Source organism: Apodemus sylvaticus, chromosome X (assembly GCF_947179515.1).
Source record: "Apodemus sylvaticus chromosome X, mApoSyl1.1, whole genome shotgun sequence".
NCBI classification, from domain to species: Eukaryota; Metazoa; Chordata; class Mammalia; order Rodentia; family Muridae; genus Apodemus; species Apodemus sylvaticus.
In genome coordinates this window covers 67,009,029-67,032,697 of record NC_067495.1, presented here as the reverse complement: position 1 = coordinate 67,032,697, position 23,669 = coordinate 67,009,029, and the positions used below count along the sequence as shown (strand labels likewise).

At 37.4% G+C, this 23,669-nt stretch overlaps 1 protein-coding gene and 1 pseudogene across 9 annotated transcripts in view; one reads left to right on the top strand and one right to left on the bottom strand.

Moving 5' to 3' along the window:
• Positions 1 to 526: 526 nt before the first annotated feature.
• Positions 527 to 23,669, bottom strand: part of Gpr174 (G protein-coupled receptor 174) — a 40,347-nt gene continuing 17,204 nt past the window's right edge. For all 9 annotated transcript variants that reach the window (XM_052171391.1, XM_052171394.1, XM_052171395.1 and 6 more), the window contains one exon: positions 527 to 5,276. In XM_052171391.1, the coding sequence (XP_052027351.1) occupies positions 3,751 to 4,758 (1,008 nt within the window). In that variant the 5' untranslated portion in view covers positions 4,759 to 5,276 and the 3' untranslated portion in view covers positions 527 to 3,750. The remainder of the gene's footprint in view (positions 5,277 to 23,669) is intronic.
• Positions 21,427 to 22,658, top strand: LOC127674534 (alpha-enolase-like; annotated as a pseudogene).

The window sequence follows — 23,669 nt, the reverse complement described above, 5'->3', positions numbered from 1 at the left end:
CCAGGGATGGCCCCACCCACTAGGGGCCCTTCCCCCTTGATCACTAATTGAGAAAATGCCCCACAGCTGGATCTCATGGAGGCACTTCCCCAAGTGAAGCTCCTTTCTCTGTGATAACTCCAGCCTGTGTCAAGTTGACACACAAAACAAGCCATTAACCAAGCATCAGATATTTCATTAAAAAAAAAAAAAACTTTTTTAGCACATCCAAAGAGTGTCCTTCTGCAACTATTAAAACGTGTAATTCATAACTATTTGGTTATTACTGAGACTAGGGATATAAAGAAGATGAACAGAAAATTGGTAGAGTAGACAAAACAAAGTTAGGCCTAGCGGAGACCTGATGTATGATAACATAGTGGGGACAACTCATCTTGGTCTTTGAGAATGGAATCCACCACTCCAGTACATTAAAAAGAATAATAGACGCTCGGAAACATAAATCAATGTGAACCCACGAACAGTCCTTAAATCTATCAGTTTGGTAAAAGAACTAATCACACATTGACATCCATAGTCAGAAAACTTCCATTTAATTACAGAGATAAACTTTATTATTAAAATTCATATAAATAAGAACTGTAAATAAACTCCAGTAACAACATTTCACAGTGTCTTGGAAATTAACCCAAAAGGTAGCATAAAAATGAAGTTGTGCAGAGTTCCACTGATGAATTCTTATAGAGCATGGAAACTTGACCTATTATTAGTGGGGCAAATGGCTCCTCTCCATAAACTACTAATTGATAGGATTTGCTATTTTATTACATGACAATGAAAACATATAACATATAAACCATTTAATTAAAATAATAAAAGCAACAATAGAGACAATTTATTAGCATTGAAATTTTATATTCAAATTTTCTTATTAAAATAATTTGCTTAATTTTAAGACTAAAATTTAACAACTTAATAATAGAAATATGAGCTGGTTTACTTTTAATTATACACTGCCATAATTCAGATTTTCTTTTTAGTCAATCTTACAGAACTCAAAATGATTAATAAGAGATCTGAAGAAAAGACTTTGCAAGCATAATGGAACCTCAGTAAAGAGACAGCTGCTTGGTAGTTGCCAACGTACTACTTTTCTCTGACATTAGTTTTTTTGATTTTTGTCTTTTTTTTTCCTCTGAAAACTAAGTTCATTTTTAGAAGAGAGAGATGGTGAAAGAAAAAAATCTCAAACAATTACCTGGAAAATGTATACCCATGTTTAAGTAGGTATTTCTTGGAATTTAGCATCCTCATAATGGCAAGCAAATTAGAAGGTCATTTGTAATGCATTCTTTGAAAGGATTGCTATAAGACTCACTTTCTTTATAGTGTCTTCCCTGCTACCACATCTCCTTGTGCCTGCAATCGCTCCATTTGAATTTCTCCACTTTGTGTTAATGCCTATTTGGAAGGAATGAACTTCAGATATTTCTTGGTAAATTAGTATGAGGTTAACATTATAATTAGCACCTTACTGTGAATAAGTTGACGAAAAGGGGAAGGGGATGGAGCAAAATTCAAATGTATTGACAAGGAAGATGAAGATTCAGGAAAAGTATTCTGATTCAGTATTCAGATGCTGACTATAAACCCAGATAGACAGGTCTGGGTAGATAAATAGCATAAAATCATTAGACACTTGACTTATCCCCAAATGATGAAGAAGGAATATCTAACAAATGAGTTGTACTCTCATCTACTCTACAATGGTCAATAATTTCCTAGGTATATTTCCTCTCCCTCAAAAAATGGTATGAGGATAGTGAAATCAATGTTAGAAAAAGTTCAAACAATGATCTCCCAAAGTGACTTTAAAAAGGGTAACACATGCTACAAAAAATAGTAAGCATAGATATTTTAAGTCTGAGTATTATTTCAAGAACCCACAGTTGTTTCATAGTTTCACAAATGATTACTTGTAATCTCATTACAATACAAAATCACAAACAGAAATCACTTTAAAACAAGTAGACCATACACATTTATAGTTTCTCTTTTGAAAACAAAATTTAACACTTATTTAACACATCCAATCATATGTACATTACAAGAAATAACTAGGAAATATATAAATATACTGTTGCTAGCAGCACAAACTCATTTTTCTAATACATTATTATTTTTCATAAACTGTACAAGCATAAGCAATACATTTTTGTTACTTACTCAGACAAAACTTTAGAAATTTCGCACTTGTATTAGAAGCTAAAATTCAGGTTTATTTAATGAGTTTTCCCCAAACATATAGTATCATTAGCTATATGCCTAAAACTACACTCTATGTATGTATGTACCTGTGTATGCATGTATTGTGTGTGTACATTCCTTGATTGATTTATGTATTTTCTCAATGTTAAGAAGAGTGTTTTCTCCCCATTCTCTTATTCAAAGATTTCTAAAAAGTAATCTTATTTACAATGTATGTCAGGCTTCAGAATATTCCAGTACTTACAGCCATATACCCAAGTTTTTCCTGCTCAATAGTACCAAACAGTAGACATAACTTTTGCAAGGAGTATATAAGGCTGCTGGAATGATCCACGCTTTTCTCAAAAGGTGAAAGAATTGCTTCCAAAAGTTTCTGAGAGGTAATCTTTATAGGCTAATCATATAACTTAACTGGAAAAAAATGCAGATTTAAAAGTCCACATGACCAGTGTTTTTATGTCTTACTCTGGCTTGTGTAGATGCCTTAATAGGCACCACTTATCTTGGGGAATGTTTGAAGGACAATAGTGATTTTTAAGACTTATACTTAACTTTAGATCATATTTTCACTCTACCCAAGCTTAGTGACTAATTGATGTACTGTTTCTTCCATAGGCTCAGTAAATACAGTAATAACCTGTCAAATTTCTTCATTGTAATTCTAAATTATGATGAAAAACTATTCCTCTACTAGGCAGGTTCTTACATATCTGAAGGTATTCTTTGGACCTAGTTTCAGAGAGCCAGAATTGTGGTTGTCACATCTTTTCTTTCTCTAAATCATAAAGGCCATCTGAGTCCTGTTGGGTTAACTGTTGAAAACTACCTGCACTGGGAATATTCAATGTAGCACTTTATACAGTTTAGAGGATTACTGTGTGTTATGAATGTTTCTTGTTCTTAGTTTAAGTGTACCTGAGCTTGATTTCAGAACTTCATTCAACAAGTAATGTGACAGATGATGTTTCATATCGAAACATCAACATTGAAGAAATCAAGCATTGGAGTTTCAATTATTTGAATGGAATCAAACCTGGGAGATAACAATTACCCTATTTTTGTAACATTATGTACACATAAAGTTTTGCCCACCCCACTTTAAACACAACCAAATATGTTGGAATGCAAATGTGATCGCTACTACAAATGTACAGTTGCACACCTTTTGAACATAGATTCAGCATCTGAGGTAAGAAAACTCGGTGCTTAAAATGTGCTTGAGATAGTAATCTCTTTGTGACTTAGGTTCACAGATAAAGCTGGTGACTCTAGCTAAGAGCATATGTGCACAGAGTGCTATCAAAGTTTCACCACTTAAGTCTTCAGACTTGGTCTAATATCACTGCATGGACATGTCACCAGCAATGACATTGAAATAAAATATTCTAAACAGGTATTGTCATAAATATGTGCATTCCACATGTAAGTAATATAGAACACACTGAAAGGTTATAAATAATTTCTGTGAATACTGTCTTAGTGGGGTACTGCAAATGTGTTCTGGTATTTGCCTTCCAGGCCATGTTTAGTTCTGGGTTTTATTTAGCATAGTTCAGCTGTCGTGGTGGAAGTGACATGGTTACTCACAATTTTGTATGATTTTGTATGGAGTTGGATGTTATCAGGCAACTCTTGTCTTGAAAGACGTCTTCTGAACTCATTAGTGGTGAAATAATATATAACTGGGTCGAGGCAGGAGTTCAGACTTGCCAGACACAGGGCCACAGAATGAAATATTAGAATCACTCTTCTGGCTAAGCAACTCTTAATTTCATTGGACTTAACCAGGAAATCTAAAGGAAAGCTGAAGTGATAAGGTGCAAAGCAAATTAGAAACACCCCTGCGCAGGTGAGAATCATCTTCAGGGCTTTCTTTTTTTCTCCAAGATGTTGAGAAATGGGATATTTATTTTGTAATGACAAAGCTGTCTTCCAGGTGCAGTATAAAACAATCATAAGAGGAGTAACAAACCCAACCACCTCTCCAATAGTTATCATGGCAACGGATTGGGCCAGATTGACGTTCCTGATAGGAAGATCCACAAAGCATTTAGTTCTGTTCTCTGGAGTATCATCATTGGTTCTAAGGAGAGGAAAGAGTAGGCAGGCAAGGCAGATGATCAGCCAGCCAACAATGCTGATGTACAAGTCATATTTCTGCTTGCAGTCATTGAAACGAAAGGGGTACATGAGAAACCAAAATCTTCGCACACTGATACAGACCAAGAAGTAGATGCTGGCATACATGTTAACATATTTCAGGTAGAAACAAAACATGCAGAGACCAGGACCAAATGGCCAGTCATGGTTCAAGTAGTAAAAGATCCTCAGTGGCAGAGAGAGAATCTGTAATAAGTCAGCAATGGCTAGGTTTATCATAAATACCACAGCCCTTTTGGTTTCTTTCATATAGCCATAAAATACCCATAAGGCTAATATGTTCCCTATGAGACCTGGCACAAGAATAACAGTGTATGTCACTGCATAAATGAAGTACCGGAAATCTGTATTGTCTCCATCTGTCTTGTTACATGTAAAATTATCAGTCATGATTACTTCCAAGGAAATTGTCTATGCCTAGTGGTTATTCAAAATCTAAATCTACAAGTAACTTCTGTACTGTCCACAAGTCAGTGGTTCAGAGAGACAGCATATAAAAAAAACCTTTTGTCACAATTGTTAGCCTCTACATATGATTTGGGAACTTTAAAAAAAAAGCTGGCTTAATTTACGCTTCAGATTTGTATACACCCACAGAAATCCATTGTGCAAACACACATGAAAAGTTGTTAAATTTTTCTCCTCTTGTTTATTTTGTGGTAAGGCCTTCCAAGACATCATGGAAATTGGATATTTCTCACTTGATTCATAACTATGTCATGTGTCAGCTTCTCAAATTCCCATATGATGGTCATCACTTTACAGGTGTTTTGAAGGATCTTTCATGTTCTTTTGGGGGAGAAGTCTGGCACACACAGAAGGAAGGTTTGCTTCAGTGCAGGCTGCCTCTGCCACTATTCGAAGGTGACTTACTTTGATGGTTCTAGTTTTCCAAGACTTTTTGAGATCTGCATTGAAGAAGAGAGACAGAATAAAAGGCAAACCTTCAAGTAAAAGGGAAAAAAGCTCATTAGGTCTAGCATTTATAAATAATTAAAACTAGTATTTAATGGTTATGTCATATCCAAAAGGCAATGTTTCACATAGATCCTCCCCATTATCTAGCTCTTACATTCTTTATTCTTCTTTTCTATGATATTATATTCCCTGAGCATCACCATTTGGGTGATATAGATATCTTGCTTAGGGCTAAGAAGTTACAGTCGCTTAGTCTTAGTATTTTTGGTCAGTGTGAGTCTCTGCATTAATTGCTTCCTACTGCAAAAAGAAGCTTTTCTAACCAAGGTTTAGAGCATCACAGATTTGTGGGTACAAACAAATATTTAGGAGGCATTTTAACATGATCATGTTTTAAGAAAACAACACTGTAGCTTTCCCTCTAGGGCTGATGGCATTTCTAGCCGAGGCTTTTACAGTGTCACTCATGAATTTTCTTCTGTGGAACAAACCTTAAACCTAATCAGAATGTAGTTGGTTATCTCTCCAATAGTGTGCCACCATTGCACCATAGTGCATGCATTTCCTCCCCCTGCCACCCAGGCTAGTATTACAACACGGGGAAGGCTATTAATGTATTTTTCTACCACAGCCCTAATAGTATCACCCTCGTAGTAAAAGCTGGCTAGCCAGGAGGAAGTTTTCAAGTCAGCTTAAAATTAATTCTTATATGCATTACAACCAAAATATGTGGTATCTTCAGCAATAATAGGATATGATCATCTAATTACACTGGGCAAAAATGAACAATGGCAGTAGCCTGACTTGTGTATTTCTTTGAGTAGGTGTTTCTCTGGAGATTTCCTTACCAATAACACATATGGAGGGTATCCTATATGTGGACTGAGATTCTTTTAGCAGTCATGAATTTATATGGAGCTAGGTTTATATGCTCAAGATTAATCCAATCAAAATCCCAGTATGAACAAGGACTTGTCCCTAGATGAGGAGTTATTGGCAGTTGGTAACCGCTAAGGGGAGAGCAAATTTTTTTCGTTGTTGGTACGGCCACTGGTAGGTTGCGCTCTCTCCAGTGGAAGCTCCAAGCACATGCACATATGGCAGATTGCAATGGACTCAGTGTATTATTTAAAAAAGCAAAACAAAACAGGAGATGACAAAGTTGTGAGGGGAGGCCTGGAGAAGGTAGGATGGGGTTGTGTGTGCATATGATCAAAATCTATTGTATATAGGTAAAATAAAAAATAAAGCACATGTATAAAAATATATTAGTTTTATTAGACTTTAGATGTGAGTGGGGATTAATATGTTACAGGTTCTATAATAGCAGCTCTCAATCCACATCCTCTTTGTAGGTCAAAAGATTCTTTCATAGGGTATGTATGAGACCACCAGCAAATGCAGATATTTATATTATGATCCATAACAGTAGTAAAATTAAAGTTATGAAGTAGCACAAAAAATAATTTTGGGTATGGGCTGACCACAGCATGAGGAATTATATTCATTAGGAAGACTGAAAACCATTGTTCTAGAAAGTGCAGAAAAGTAAAACTAGAAGGAACTTGAAAAATAATCCAGCACTTTGTTACAAAAAAGAGTCTAAGCCAACAAGTATGGGAGCCTGTTAGAAATTCAGAAGAATCTCAGTCCCTCCCTCAGGACCTGCATTTTAACAATTAAATTCAGTTAAGTCTTTGGAAACTCTGATTTCTACCACTATTTCCCAAACATAAGGGATCTTCAGATCCATGTGAGGAAGATTTTTTTCTTTAAAACAACAGCAAAAAATTAATACAGCTTTCCAGGTGTTTTCTCTAGAGATTTTGATTCAGCATGTTTTAGGTAAGGCCAGAAAATTCTGTTTTCACAAAGCTTCCCATATGACTGGGATACAGTCAGCATTGCTTTTGTCCTTGAAGCATCATTTAGGGGCCAGTGATTTGATTCAAATCCTTCCCAGATGTTGTGAAAATAAGTGGGCAACCAGCCTCTCTTTAAATATTTCCATGTACATGGGCCATTTAGTCACCTCTTAATTATCCAAGACAAGAGAGCAGAGCATCAGAACAGAGAATCAAATCCCCCGAAGGCTGATTCAGCTGGGCCCATGACCCTTCTTTTGAGGTAAACAAATTTTAGCTTAGGGACTTGGATCATTGCCTCAAGGCTGCTGAAATCTAGAAGGATTTAATCGACTTTTAAGATACGTGGGAAGAATAAAAATGAAAAGAGAATTATGAAACATCCTGCTTTGGATTATCAACTCCATGTGGTTTGAAGTGTGTATGATTCAGCCCTTGAAGGAATTATTGTTGTTATTTTGCCTGGTAAGTAAATCTCCTGGTAAGTGAAATATTGTGTTTTCTCTAAAAATGTGAGTCTCACTTTATTTAAAAGGCATTCAGCTTGAAGATGTTAAATATTTGATATTTCTCAAATAAATAAATTTTAGAAACTTGGTACTATAACCTTTATACATCAATGTTAAAAATATCATGGATATTGGAAGAGGTATTAACAAAACTGTCCAAATCTGAAAATAAATATTATCTTTGAAATATAGTCACATGTGATTACTGTAGAGAAATTTAGATGGCAGAAGAGGTACAAACACCACAAATCACGAGAGAAATGAAAACTATAAACTACTATGAAATATCACTCAAACCATTACAAAGAGCTTTTACAACAATTCAAAAGAAAACAAGTGGTAATGAAGATGTAGAGAAAAGGGGGGCTTTTTGCCTTATTGGAGAGAATATAAATGGATGTCACTCTACAAAAAGGGAATTGCATTTTCTTTTTATTTATTTATTTATTTATTTATTTATTTATTTATTTTTTATTCGATATATTTTTTATTTACATTTCAAATGATTTCCTCTTTTATAGCCCCCCCACTCCCCAAAAGTCCCATAAGCCTCCTTCTCTCCCCCTGTCCTCCCACCCACCCCTTCCCACTTCCCCGTTCTGGTTTTGCCGAATACTGCTTCACTGAGTCTTTCCAGAACAAGGGGCCACTCCTCCTTTCTTCTTGTACCTCATTTGATGTATGGATTATGTTTGGAGTATTCCAGTTTTCTAGGCTAATATCCACTTATTAGTGAGTGCATACCATGATTGATCTTTTGAGTCTGGGTTATCTCACTTAGTATGATGTTCTCTAGCTCCATCCATTTGCCTAAGAATTTCATGAATTCATTGTTTCTAATGGCTGAATAGTACTCCATTGTGTAGATATACCACATTTTTTGCATCCACTCTTCTGTTGAGGGATACCTGGGTTCTTTCCAGCATTTGGCAATTATAAATAGGGCTGCTATGAACATAGTAGAGCATGTATCCTTATTACATGGTGGGGAATCCTCTGGGTATATATATGCCCAGGAGTGGTATAGCAGGATCTTCTGGAAGTGAGGTGCCCAGTTTTCAGAGGAACCGCCAGACTGATTTCCAGAGTGGTTGTACCAATTTGCAACCCCACCAGCAGTGAAGGAGTGTTCCTCTTTCTCCACATCCTCTCCAACACCTGCTGTCTCCTTAATTTTAATCTTAGCCATTCTGACTGGTGTTAAGTGAAATCTCAGGGTTGTTTTGATTTGCATTTCCCTAATGACTAATGAAGTTGAACATTTTTTAAGATGCTTCTCCGCCATCCGAAGTTCTTCAGGTGAGAATTCTTTGTTTAACTCTGTACCCCATTTTTAATAGGGTTGTTTTGTTTTCTGTAGTCTAACTTCTTGAGTTCTTTATATAGATTGGATATTAGCCCTCTATCTGATGTAGGATTGGTGAAGATCTTTTCCCAATTTGTTAAATTCTGGGGGAATCAGTATCCCTGACCTCAAGCGATACTACAGAGCAATAGTGTTAAAAACTGCATGGTATTGGTACAGTGACAGGCAGGCAGATCAATGGAACAGGATTGAAGATCCAGATATGAACCCACACACCTATGGCCACTTGATCCTCGACAAAGGGGCTGAAAACATCCAATGGAAAAAAGATAGTCTTTTCAACAAATGGTGCTGGTTCCACTAGAGGTCAGCATGCGAATTGATCCATCCTTGTCTCCTTGTACTAAGCTCAAATCCAAATGGATCAAGGACCTCCACATAAAGCCAGACACTCTGAAGCTAATAGAAAAGAAACTGGGGAAGACCCTTGAGGACATCGGTACAGGGAGAATGTTTCTGAACAGAACAACAATAGTGTATGCTCTAAGATCAAAAATTGACAAATGGGACCTCATAAAATTACAAAGTTTCTGTAAGGCAAAGGACACCATCAAAAGGACAAATCGGCAACCAACAAATTGGGAAAAGATCTTCACCAACCCTACATCAGATAGAGGGCTAATATCCAATATATATAAAGAACTCAAGAAGTTAGACTCCAGAAAACCAAACAACCCTATTAAAAAATGGGGTACAGAGTTAAACAAAGAATTCTCACCTGAAGAACTTCGGATGGCGGAGAAGCATCTTAAAAAATGCTCAACTTCATTAGTCATTAGGGAAATACAAATCAAAGCAACACTAAGATTTCATCTTACACCAGTCAGAATGGCTAAGATTAAAAATTCAGGAGACAGCAGGTGTTGGAGAGGGTGTGGAGAAAGAGGAACACTCCTCCACTGCTGGTGGGGTTGCAAATTGGTAAAACCACTCTGGAAATCAGTCTGGCGGTTCCTCCGAAAACTGGGCACCTCACTTCCAGAAGATCCTGCTATACCACCCCTGGGCATATACCCAGAGGATTCCCCACCATGTAATAAGGATACATGCTCTACTATGTTCATAGCAGCCCTATTTATAATTGCCAGGTGCTGGAAAGAACCCAGGTATCCCTCAACAGAAGAGTGGATGCAAAAAATGTGGTATATCTACACAATGGAGTACTATTCAGCCATTAGAAACAACGAATTCATGAATTTCTTAGGCAAATGGATGGAGCTAGAGAACATCATACTAAGTGAGGTAACCCAGACTCAAAAAGTGAATCATGGTATGCACTCACTAATAAGTGGTTATTAACCTAGAAAACTGGAATACCCAAAACATAATCCACACATAAAATGAGATACAAGAAGAAAGGAGGAGCGGTCCCTGGTTCTGGAAAGACTCAGTGAAACAGTATTCGGCAAAACCAGAACGGGGAACTGGGAAGGGGTGGGAGGGAGGACAGGGGAAGAGAAGGGGGCTTACGGGACTTTCGGGGAGTGGGGGGGGGGCTAGAAAAGGGGAAATCATTTGAAATGTAAATAAATTATATCGAATAAAAAAATTAAAAAAACAAAACAAAAAAAAAGAAATCATGAAATGATGTGCATTTGCAGAAGTCAGGATGAGGTACTGCCATTTTGGAGATGTTTAAATTGAGCTCATCTATAATTCCTCTAAGCAATTCAATTCTAAAAATAACCTAAATTATTCAAGTCTGTAATAATGTGCAAATACAATTCTGTCCTTTCTAAACTCCAGGTATGTGATAATTCCTATCATTTTTCCTTAAATGTTGTTGGATTTTGAACATTTAAAATTCTAATCTCATCCTACAAAGAGATAAAATGGTATTAAAATCAAATTCAGAGAAGATCACACATTTCATCTGCTTAGAGGAAGGACGTTGCACTGAGGGCCTTTGGAAGAAGGAATGGAGGAAGGGAGAAACACAGTCCTTATGCTACCAGGATGACTTTTCTGGTCAAGATACGCAGACATATATATGTACAAGAAGATACCATACCCGAACTAAAGTGTGTAAAATATCCTCTCAGATGGAAAATTACAGATAATGTCACATCCTCCTTAAGAAAGATGAAAGTTTTCAGATGACTCACTACTGTAAATTATGAAGAAACTAAACCTAATATTTTGTTTGATTTTAATAAAATGTGATACTATATATAACATTGAAAAAATTTCCAAAATTGAAATCTATAAAGCCTTAAAGTAATGTTGGACAATCATTAATATTTCAGGGAAAAACAATGCATTTATAAATGACAATAGCTGATTTTGAAAATATCTATTTACAGATATCCGTTCCAGAAACCTAGGTATGTTTTTGAAGGCAGGTAGACCTACATTCAAGAAACCTTACAACTTTAATAAAAACTCACTCTGAAAAAAAAAAAAGAAGAATTGACAAATGGGACCTCATAAAATTACAAAGTTTCTGTAAGGCAAAGGACACCATCAAAAGGACAAATCGGCAACCAACAAATTGGGAAAAGATCTTCACCAACCCTACATCAGATAGAGGGTTAATATCCAATATATATAAAGAAGTCAAGAAGCTAGACTCCAGAAAACCAAATAACCCTATTAAAAAATGTGGTACAGAGTTAAACAAAGAATTCTCACCTGAAGAACTTCGGATGGCAGAGAAGCATCTTAAAAAATGCTCAACTTCATTAGTCATTAGGGAAATGCAAATCAAAACAACCCTGAGATTTCACCTTACACCAGTCAGAATGGCTAAGTTTAAAAATTCAGGAGACAGCAGGTGCTGGCGAGGATGTGGAGAAAGAGGAACACTCCTCTACTGCTGGTGGGGTTGCAAATTGGTACAACCACTCTGGAAATCAGTCCGGTAGTTCCTCAGAAAACTGGGCACCTCACTTCCAGAAGATCCTGCTATACCACTCCTGGGCATATACCCAGAGGATTCCCCACCATGTAATAAGGATACATGCTCTACTATGTTCATAGCAGCCCTATTTATAATTGCCAGATGCTGGAAAGAACCCAGGTATCCCTCAACAGAAGAGTGGATGCAAAAAATGTGGTATATCTACACAATGGAGTACTATTCAGCCATTAGAAACAATGAATTCATGAAATTCTTAGGCAAATGGATGGAGCTAGAGAACATCATACTAAGTGAGGTAACCCAGACTCAAAAGACCAATCGTGGTATGCACTCACTAATAAGTGGATATTAACCTAGAAAACTGGAATACCCAAAACATAATCCACACATCAAATGAGGTACAAGAAGAATGGAGGCGTGGCCCCTGGTTCTCGAAAGACTCAGTGAAGCAGTATTCGGCAAAACCAGAACAGGGAAGTGGGAAGGGGTGGGTGGGAGCACAGAGGGAAGGAAGAGGGCTTATGGGACTTTCGGGGAGTGGGGGGCTAGAAAAAGGGAAATCATTTGAAATGTAAATAAAAATATATTGAATGAAAAAATACTATCCTTAAAAAAAAGGAGCTTTATAGAATGTTAATCAATAGTTACCTTAATAAAAGTACCATGTACCTTCATAAGGGTAATCTGTTAATTTTCTAGCTGGTCAACTACTGTATTTTAGCAAAATCCTCAGACTACCTTCCTAGTTTTCACAGATGGAAGTAAAAGTGACGCTGCCTTAGCCTGCAGCATATCTTTGCCCATTAATCTTCCTTCCTTCCTTCCTTCCTTCCTTCCTTCCTTCCTTCCTTCCTTCCTTCCTTCCTCCCTTCCTTCCTTTCTTCCTTTCTTCCTTTCTCCTTTCCTTTCTTCCTTAATCCCTTGCTTTTTTTGTTTTCTTGCTTTCTACCTTTCTAACCTTCTCAATTTTCCTGTTCTTCCTGAAATATTCAATGACCCAACTTCCCCTTACTTTTGCTATTTATATGTGCACTGTTTATGCTCCTGTCCTCCTGTACATTATACACAACCTCAACTAACTCAGAAACTCTTTGAAGTCATGGGCTAGGTCTTGTGTTCCTTTCAGTCCTATAGATTCTCAGAACCTCACTTGGTATATTCATCACATATTTACTGGGTCAATATTTGTTCAGCATCTATAGTTTTCCCAGGTATCATACTTGGTACTAGGAACATAGACAATGGAAAAATGTATGTAGCCTTTCTCTCTTTGAATATTAAAATCTGGTGGAAATGAATAAAAGTTGCTATAGAGTGTGCAAGATATTATCATAGATAATTAAAGCATGTAAGAGGGAACCATACATTAGAGGAGAATGTATAATTACTAACTCACTAAACCAACATTATCCTTCACAAAAAATCTATAAACATTTGCCACCAAACTCACAAATAAGTGTAGTCTTCACCCCTTATTAAGGAAACATCTTTGCAACAGACAGCGATCTCTACAGAGATCTATCAAAATCCAGTGTCAAGCCCAGTCACTATGATCCATCTTCAAAACACTTTCACACATAAGACTCAGAGAACACTGTAGAAGAGGGTGATGAAATATTGTAAGAGCCAGAAGATCGGGGAAGTTGCTGTAATATTGTGGTAGCTAGTAATGCCAGAAGCTATACCCATCAATTCTCATCAACATGAACAGGCAAGCATTAGCTGAACAAGGACAACATCAGTGTACAAAACAACCTTAATTGAGAAAACCTGTGAAGCTTCAACCCTACAGAGAAAACTATGAAAACTGAGAAAATTTGGGGGTGAAACAGGTGATCTTCCCCAGGGAAGAGGTCAGTCCTGAAAACATACTGAATCTACACCATAACAGGTACCTGAAAATAACCTGATTTTATTTTTGTATAATTTTTATATCTTTATTTATTTATATCTCTAATGCTGCTCATTCCCGGTCCTCCCTCACAGAATCTCTCCCCTATCTCCACTCTCCTTACCCACTGAGAGGGTACCCTGCTCTGGGATTCCCCCAGTCTGGCAAATCCATCTCTGCCAGAGTAGGTGCGTCTGTTCCCACTGAGGCTAGACAAGGCAGCCCTTTTAAGGAACAGATACAGTCAGGCTACAGCTTTAGAGAGATTGTCTGCTTCAGTTGTTGGGGAGACTGAGCTTCATGTCTGCTAAATGTGTGCCAGGGGCCTCATTCCAGCCCATGTGTGTTCTTCAGTTCAGGGGGAAGGGGGTGTCAGTCTCTTAGAGTTCCTAGATGTCCAGGTTAGTTGACAGTGTTGGTCTTCCTGTGGGGTTCCTGTCCCCATCAGAGATTTCAGTTCTTCCCCCAACTCTTCCATTGGAGTCCTGACCTCTGTCCAATGTTTGCCTGTGGTTATCCACATCTGTTTCAGTCAGTTCCTGGGTAGAGTCTCTCAGAGGACAATTATGCTATGAAAGATTTATTTGAAGTACTATGTCAGACATTTCATAAACTGGGGGAGGGGAGGAGAAAGGGAAGGATGCAAAGGTCCCAAATCACTGTATTAAGTTTCCAGTGTATGTAGGTCAGAAAATATTTCCTAAAGTCATTGAGAGGAATTAGTATATATTTATGTTTATATAACATGAGGATTTGCTGAATTTTCCTTACGTTCATGAGAATGCTTGTTTCTGTTATATTGTGTCTTTATTTACTTTTCTAGGTGATTCTTGCTTCAAATGAATATCAGGGAAAGCTTTGTGTATCATTTTGGTGATACTTAAGATATTATTATCTAAGAATATATTAGGTTATACTGTAAGCCTCTTTTCCCCATGAAAATGCATGTCTATATTTAATAATTCAAATTATAAAATAGAAGGTAATCCAATTATTTAGTTGTAATCTTTGAGATGTACTATCAATAGAGATGCTATTTGGGGTTGTGGAGTTTTGCAAAACAACAACTAAAAAAAAACCAAACTAACCAAACAACAATAAACAAACAAACAAAACACCTAATCTGAAGTTATAAGCAATTGCTTGCTCACAAGCCAATTTTATTTTAGAGTTCCGGTTAGATGCACATTAATAGGCTATGATAAAATAGAACCCCTCCCACACACACACAAGTACCTGCAAACTATGTGAGGCTGAACAGCTGTGTGCATCTGTATAGGAAACACTATTAATATTATGATATTGTGATAACAAACCCTAGGGTAAAGAGAGCAGAACAATGTGTTATGGATTTAGATCAGTAAGTGCCAAAATCTCCAGGTTTTAATTTCTGAATTTTTTTGAAGTCAAATATCTTACAAATTCCCTGGAAGAGCTGTCTGGTAAGTGCTACATGGTGGTAAGCAAATACTTTGAGGAAAGTATTTTGTGGTTATTTCTCTTGGGGAATTCACTAAATTTTGTCCGGCCTACTAGATGTTCCACCAGGCCTTTTATTATTATTAAGAAATGTGTTCTACCAGAGTGTCATTTCTAGAAGCTTCTACAACTTCTGTGAGACTCCTACAGTTGAACTTAATGAAAACAGAAGGATGCACACAAGCAGACAGAGTTATTGTGAATATTACCATCCTTCACTTAGACGAGTATAGATGACTCCAAATGTCTCTGCTGAGATTTGAGGGCTGTTTTCTCTCCAACAGAAAATGTATCCTGTTCCTTGGCTATAGAAGTACTCTAAATTATTTGGATTCAGCATGAAACAGGTCACGCAGCCTCACATCACCAGTGAATAAAGCCAAGTCACATTACCACTGCCTTAGACATAATAGTTTGAAATTACTTTATATTTTGGAGAGTAGTACATATCAATAGTACTGAGGGCAGACAATCTTGAAGACTTTTCAAGCCTGTAGTGAGAACTAACAATACATAAGGCAATGGCAGAATGTCTCCTCTATCCATAAAAATGATAAGGCCAGTTGGTCTTTAAGAGTTTCCTATTGTTTTGCTAATCTATCTTTATTATTTACCATTTTTCCAGTCAAGTCCCTAAAACTCTGATCCCTAGGTTAACTACAGTGTGTGTTTGAAGTATATATTACTGATGAATTGAACAATAATTGCCCAGATGTTAAAAGAAGGAATGCACATTTTAAAGTTCACGGAATACACACATTTGAGAATGTACTTTGAGTGTAAACAGCAATAATATCATGCCCAGAGTCAAGTTGTTTAGAAACATGTCCCTTCCATTTCTCCCATCATTTGGATTAGATTGCTCTATCTCTAATCCATCTATATGTATTGATATTTGGTCTATCCTTCAAGGCCAAACTATATGTATCTGAATCTCAGATTCAAGTAAGATTATTGAGCCTCTAAAGCAAATGATAATGTAATGATAAGAACCATTTATGCCACTCATTTACTATAACCTTTTTTACACAATTAGATAAACTTCCATTAGTTGACTGTTGTTTAACTTAGAATTCATACATAATGGAACTCAAGTACTTTCATATGGACATAAGATTAAAACACTAGTTAAAAGTATTAACTGACTTTCAAATGGAATTCTGAAATACCAAAGAAACAATTTTAAACTAGTTAGCCCAAATACAGTGCCTTATGGATTTGCTATTCTGTGTTTGTGTATTGCAGCTCTTTTCTTTTAGAGGACAAGCCACTATTCTACAAAGTTCCATTTTACACATTAAAGTTTGCCTATTTTTACTTGGTAGCAGCAATGAGGTGATCACAAGTTACATTGCAGTGGGGAAACTGTATGCATTTCCTGTTCTCGGTGCTGACAGGGCTGTGGGGATTTTCCTCAGCTTTTCTGAATGTTCACCTTGTGTCTCAGACCAGACATGAGCATTTGGACAAGAAGAGGGGATTTTTTTTTACAGGAAAGTTATGAGCTTCCAAGCTTACATAAAATAAACTAACGTCCAAGATAATCACATCCTTCTGGCCCTTTCCACTTTTTTGCCATCCTCCTCAAAATTTTCTCTTTGAGTGTGTGCCCTATCCACTGATCCACAGGATTAATAGCCTGTGAAAGTAAAGGAGTAAACCAACCTTATGGGGTCTGGTAGAAAGAGCAAGGGTGGAGTGGAAAATAAAGCCTGTCCCCAGGGCCTCACCGGAGGAATGGCCAGGATTTGTGTGTAGGTGGCTACCTACATGGTGTGATTTTTAAGGGACTAAAAGCTTTCCTTTAGTAAAAGAAAAATAAAAATATTTCCCATTTGTTGACTAAGGCTCAATCTTCCTTCTTTGTAAGGATAAGATGTCTGCTCCCTGGAAAACATTCAGGCTAGAAATGTCAGACCTTTAGGAACTGAAGGGAAGAATTCAAACCTGACAACTGTCTCAAAGTAATGTCCATACCTCCACATACTCAAAATTTCTGGAGTCTATGTAATAGGTCCCAAAGCTTTTGCAGTCTTTTCTTCTCAGCTCATTTACTATATCAGCACAGCCTAGTCATTGTGCTTACTGTTTTCTCTTCTATTGCTAATTGTGGTTCATTTATATCTGGGTTCCTTTCTTTCATATTATCTAAATCCTATAGCATTTTGTTTTGAACAGCAAAAAATAGTAGAGAAGCCTCTAAGCCAGTGGTTCTTACCCTGTGTGTTGCAGTACATTTGGGGGTCAAATGACACTTTCACAGGGGCTGCATATCAGATACTCACATTTTTATTCATAACCGTAGCAAAATTATATTTATGATTTTATGGTTAGGTGTCACCACAACATAAACAACAGTATTAAGGGGTTACAGCATTAAGAAGATTGATAACCACTGCTCTAAACATACACTGAGGTCTTCAGCCATTTCAGAATGTTCATGGAAAATGACTTATGGTTTAAGATTTAAAATATTAAATGTCACTGACAACAAAATATTTACTGTTCAGTAGTAACACTTAAAATTTCCACGTGAAAATGATATCCCAAGATCATGACAATTAATCTGAAATATGAAGATCCCATCATTTTGTATTTTCAATAGCAGATAATAATTTTATATAACACTGAATGCTGTCATTTTAAATGAGCTTCAGTTTCCCCGAATGACACAGTTTTTCCTTTTGCTGGACTAGAAGTAATTTTCTGGATCTTGTTGGTAAGCTCTCTCTAATATACCAAGAGAAAAAGGATTCTAGTTAGTTACTTCTTAATCTTCTATCAAGTTTTCCATGATTTCAGATTCTAGTTGAAGCTACTTCAGAAAATAACCCTGCAGTGAGCGGCACCCATAGGCCCATATGCTTGAGTACTTGGTCTCCAGCCTCCTGTTTCCTGGTTTAAAATGAGAGCTCTCAGCTGTTTCTACTGCCATTCCGTTACTCTACCATCTCATGCTCTAACTCTTTTATAAGTTGCCTTGGTCATGGTTCTTTATCACAATAGAAAAATAACATCAATCCCTTGGTTTCCTTAGGAAGTGACAAAAATATCAGAAAACAGTATTGTGATCTACACACCTCTCGTAGCATTTGCCCCCTGAGTACTAGTAAAAGAAAATGAATTTTGAGCCAGGCAGCGGTGGCATACGCCTTAATCCCAGCACTTGGGAGGCCGAGGCAGGAGGATTTCTGAGTTCAAGGCCAGCCTGGTCTACAGAGTGAGTTCCAGGACAGCCAGGGCCACGGAGGCAGAGGCAGGAGGATTTCTGAGTTCGAGGCCAGCCTGGTCTACAGAGTGAGTTCCAGGACAGCCAGGGACACACAGAGAAACCCTGACTCGAAAGGTGGACGGGAGAGCAGGGGGAGGGAAAAGGGCTTATAGGACTTTCGGGGTGTGGGGGGACAGAAAATGGGAAATCATTTGAAATGTAAATAAAAAAATATATCAAAGAAGAAGAAGAAGAAGAAGAAGAAGAAGAAGAAGAAGAAGAAGAAGAAGAAGAAGAAGATAAAGTTTGTTGTTTGTTTCTCTGTTTATCAGTTCTTGGTACTCAGAATCAGTCTCCTGCCAAATTACAGGCAAATGTTGGAAGCCTGATACAGTTTACTTGTCTGTGGTTCTAGCACCCAGGAGTAGACAATCAAGGATTGTGAGTGTAAGAACTAGCTCAGGTACACTGTCTCAAAGCAGTGAAGATGTGTAGATTCCTTGTTTGGTCCTCCACCAGTAATAATTCTGTGTGGAGTACCCACCTCCTGGCTTAGTTAGAAGCACTGAGTAGTAAATCACTCTGCTGTACTCCCTGACAATCCCTCTTTATTTATATTCTGGTAAAACAAACCAAGCAAAAATTATGACCCACTGCTCTGAATTCATCTCCAAAGAAAGATACAGAAGTAAGATGAAGAAAAGTCAAGATTGTTCAAGTACCCAGGTAATAACATACTCAATTAGGTATCTCACCCCTGGTCTTTAATTAGTACAAAAGATAAAATATCAGCCACCAAACAAAACTGTAGATCTTCACAGAAATTATAAATGAATTTTTATATAAAGGCATCCACAAATTGCCCATTAGTGATAAGTTTTGTCACATGAGTCCTTTACAAATGAATCTTTTCTTCCCACAATTGATCTTTGGGTTACTAGATCCAAAGGCATGCGAATTTTTCTCTCATTTAGGGCAAGGATAAAATTTCTTAAGGATAACAGATGTCATCACAATTCCTGCTTGAGTTCAGGCCAGGTCTTAGAATTTGATGCAGAACCAATATTTTGACATACTTATGCATTGATTCTCTCACTACATACTTGATTCTCTTACTAAATACCTTTTTAATAAGTGCCATTGATTATGATATTTGCAGTTTAGGTATGACAATATTGCATGATCTAAAACAATTTGGCACTGTAATTAATGAGAGGGTCATTGGGGTAGTATAGTTTGCTACTATTTTTCAGCTTTAAAATGAAATGCATTGCAACTTATTTTCATGAAGTCTTGCTGAATTGAAAGTATCTAAGAAATCGAGAAACTATCCTTTTCCAAATATTTTGCAGATGTATTTATAGAAAGAACTTCTATTCCAAGTTCAAATTGGCTAAAATAACTAAGGGCCTCTCCTACCTAAGATAAACAGCAATACAATAAAGAACCCTCATTGGCAAATGGGCCTTTTTTGTATTTTTGAAGCATAGCATATTTGGTAATACCCAACAGAATTTCAGAAGTGAACCAACATTCATATTTTATCCCTGTTGACAACATTTTGACATGTGTGTTAGTCCTACTTCCCTTTTGTTTCGTTAATACTACTTTCTTATTTTAGACTGACATATGTCTGTAGTTGTTTTTTAAAATCAGATTCAATTTAAAATATCTCCTGTAATTACACTAGAAAGATCTGAAAATTTAACACTAAACGCACTATTCTTTTTTTTCAGTCTGATCTCTTATTGGTGTTCTAGGCTTCCACTATCAAAGATTATCCTAGCACAATGTGTACTAGGACATGTATTTTTTTATTTGTTCAAATGTTTACTTACTTATTTCAGTTATTATATAGGCTAAATATTTAACTCTACACCATTGTCCCTCAGAATCTCCAGACACCACAGTAAGCCTGTGAATTTTAATCTGGGTTAGGTTGGGTTTGTATATAATTTTAGCATTTACCTCCTATTTATAAATGTGTTGTTTTGATCCTTAAATACAAGTTATTGAAAGCTAAGAAAAGAAGAGATTATTAAGCTAAAATATGTAACAAAAATAAGAAGTATTTTCAGTGAAGTCTATTATTAGAAATATGAGGTCAATATTAGATATTCATGTCACTAGAATGAAAACTAAATAAGTGGCTAGTCACATTTTTGAGGCTCATTTAGGTCAAGTTCATTAAAATTTCTACCTTTTTACTTTGAAACATTTTAAGGACACCTCCAACCCACAGGAAAAAATTAAATTCATATAGCATCAATGCTCTTATTGACTTAGGTATATATTAGGGTAGGAAAATATTAGATATGGAGAGTTTGGGGGTTTAATTAATCATTCCAACAATTATGTAAGTGACCATGTAATTCCAGATCTAAGAAATTGGCTATCTTTAGATTTTACAAAGAACAATAGTCAAGTGCATCTATTATTTCTTCTATAATTGGTCCCTAATGGATTAGTTTATTTCTACATCTTTCTAGTCATCTTTCATATAAGCATTCACTGATTGATTACATAAAATTAAAGCAGGCAGCAAACCTAAGATTATTTAAAATATTTATCAACCCTACATTTTATCTAAAATGGTAGCATTTCTCTTCCATATTGTTATTTAGCCCTCCTTATACTCTTTGCTCCATTCTCCCATCCTAGCTATATCCATCCTGTTCTGTTTTCTGTATCCTTTTAACTCTTAGTAACAATGCATTCTAACTCTCCTCTCTTGAAAGCCCTAAAAAGATGAACAACACTGGTACCATGAGTATCAGATTTTGTATGACTTCAATGTTTATTTTCTTTTTGTCATGAATTTCATCTAACTCTCCATTCAACATAGTTTTTGAGAGAAGCTCAGGAACTTCAGCATACATGTCACTCCTTAACACTCTTTTCAATGTGTGCAGAAACCTGTTTTTTTCCTGTTTGAAGATCCAGTGGCCAAACATTCACCATGTCTATTCTCAAGATCCATGCCGAGAAATCTTTGACTGTTGGCAATCCCACTGTTAAGGTTGATCTGTATACCTCTATGGTTCTCTTCTGAGCTGCTGTGCCTAGTTGTGCCTCCACTGGGGCACTACACAGGGAAGAGTATCTGAAAGGCTACTGAGCCCATCATTAAAACTATCACACCTGTTCTGCTTAGCAAAAAACAATTAAATTTTGTGGAACAAGAGAAAAGCAAACTGAAAGTCGAGATAGAGTGCACTGAAAATAAATCTAAATTTGGTGCAAATGATATGGGAGTGTACTTGACTGTTGGAAATGCTGCTGCCATGGAGAATGAAGTGCCCCTTTACCATCACATCGCTGACTTGGCTGGCAACCCAGAAGTCATCATACTGGTCCTAGCTTTTAATGTGATTAATGGTGATTCTCATGCTTCTAACAAGCTGGCAATGTTCATGATCATGTTCATGATCCTCTCTGTGGGGTATCCTATTTCTTGGAAGCAATGCTCATTGGAGAAGAGATTTACTACAACCTGAAGAATATCACGAAGTAGAGATATTGGGTAAAACCAATATGGGTGATGTGGGTGCATTAGTACTTCAGATCCTGAACAAAGATGGCTAGAGGTGCTGAAGATGGCTAGGTTGTCATTGGAATGGATCTAGCTGTCTTTGAGTTCTACAGATCTGGCAAGAATGCCCTGAACTTAAGTCTTCTTATGACTCTAGCACATCATACCTGACTAGCTAGCTGACCTGTATAAATCCTTCATCTAGGAGTATGCCATGATGTCTATAGAAGAACACTTGACATGGACAACTGGGGAGCTTGGGAGAAGTTCAGAGCTAGTACCTGTGTCCAAGTGTTTGGAGGTGATATCATAGTAACCAACCCTAAGCAGACTGCCAAAACTGTGGGCAAGAAGTCCTACAATTGCCTCCTGTTCAAAGTGAACCAGATCGGCACTTTGACTGAGCCTCTCTGCACGACTGAGACATGCAAGCTGTCCAAATTCAATGGTAGGAGTGCCATGGTCATCACTTTTGGGAGAGTCAGGCTAATTTGATCATTGACCTCTTGGAGGGGTTCTGCACTAGGCAGATCAATAATGGTGCCCCTTGCTGATCTGATGACCTAGTCAGATACAATCAAATCCTTAGAATTGAGGAAGAGCTGGGCAACAAGGCCAAGGTTTCCAACAAGTCCTTCAGGAAACCCCTGACCATGTAAAGCATGGGTTGGAGATGCTTAGACCCACCAGCTGCTTAGAATCTTCCTGGCCCTGGTGTCATAGAGGTATCTCAAGGTCAGCTCAATGTTTGTCCTACCCATGTTACTGCTTCCTTAGACTTCTGAAACCAGGTCTGATCACTTGGAACCCTGTTGGAAATCCCAGCCTTGTAATCATGTGATTGGTTCCATCACTGTTTCTGTCACTTTATTCCCAAGCTAGTGTATTGGATAATCTCTAGGGTGGCCACAAACAAGACTCTCCAGTGGTTCTACATGTAAAATAAAGCCTCAGTGACCCATAAGAACAAGATGGTTTATTGTTTCAGTTTCACTTGGGAGGGAAAAGAAAGCAATCATGGAGGCAGAGGGAGGGAGGGATATGAGTGGGAGATGGGAGAAAGAGGAAAGGGACCATGATCAAGTAGTGGGGTCAGGGCCCGACTCTTGTTACACCCTGACTCCACTACCTGATTATGGTCCCTTTCCTCTTTCCCTCTTTCTTCCATCTCCCACCCAGATCTAGGGCCAGCAGAATGAGTGGAAACTTTGGGAAGTAGGGGAGGGGCTAGAATGTACCAGAGGCCTGGGAGGTGAGAGACACTAAGGACTCAAAGGGAAGGAGGGACCTTACATAAAATTTCCAACAGTAGGGGAACTTGTAGAATCTACCTCCAGCAGAAAGACAAGGCATCAAGTGAAGATATAGGGTTGCCATCCCATAGTCAAAAACTCTGATCCAGCATTGTTCCTATCTAAAAGAACTGCATAAACAAAAATGGAGAGGAGACTGAGGGAAAGGTGGTTCAATTACCTGCCCGAACTGGGACCCATCTCAAGGGGAGGCTCCAAGGCCTGACACTATTACTATGGTATACTTACAGACAGGAACATAGCATGGATGCCCTATGAAAGGCCCAATAAGCAGCTGAATAATTCAGATGCAGATACACCCAACTAATGGACAGAAGCCAGGGGCCTCTGTGGTTAAATTTGGGAAAATCTGGAAGA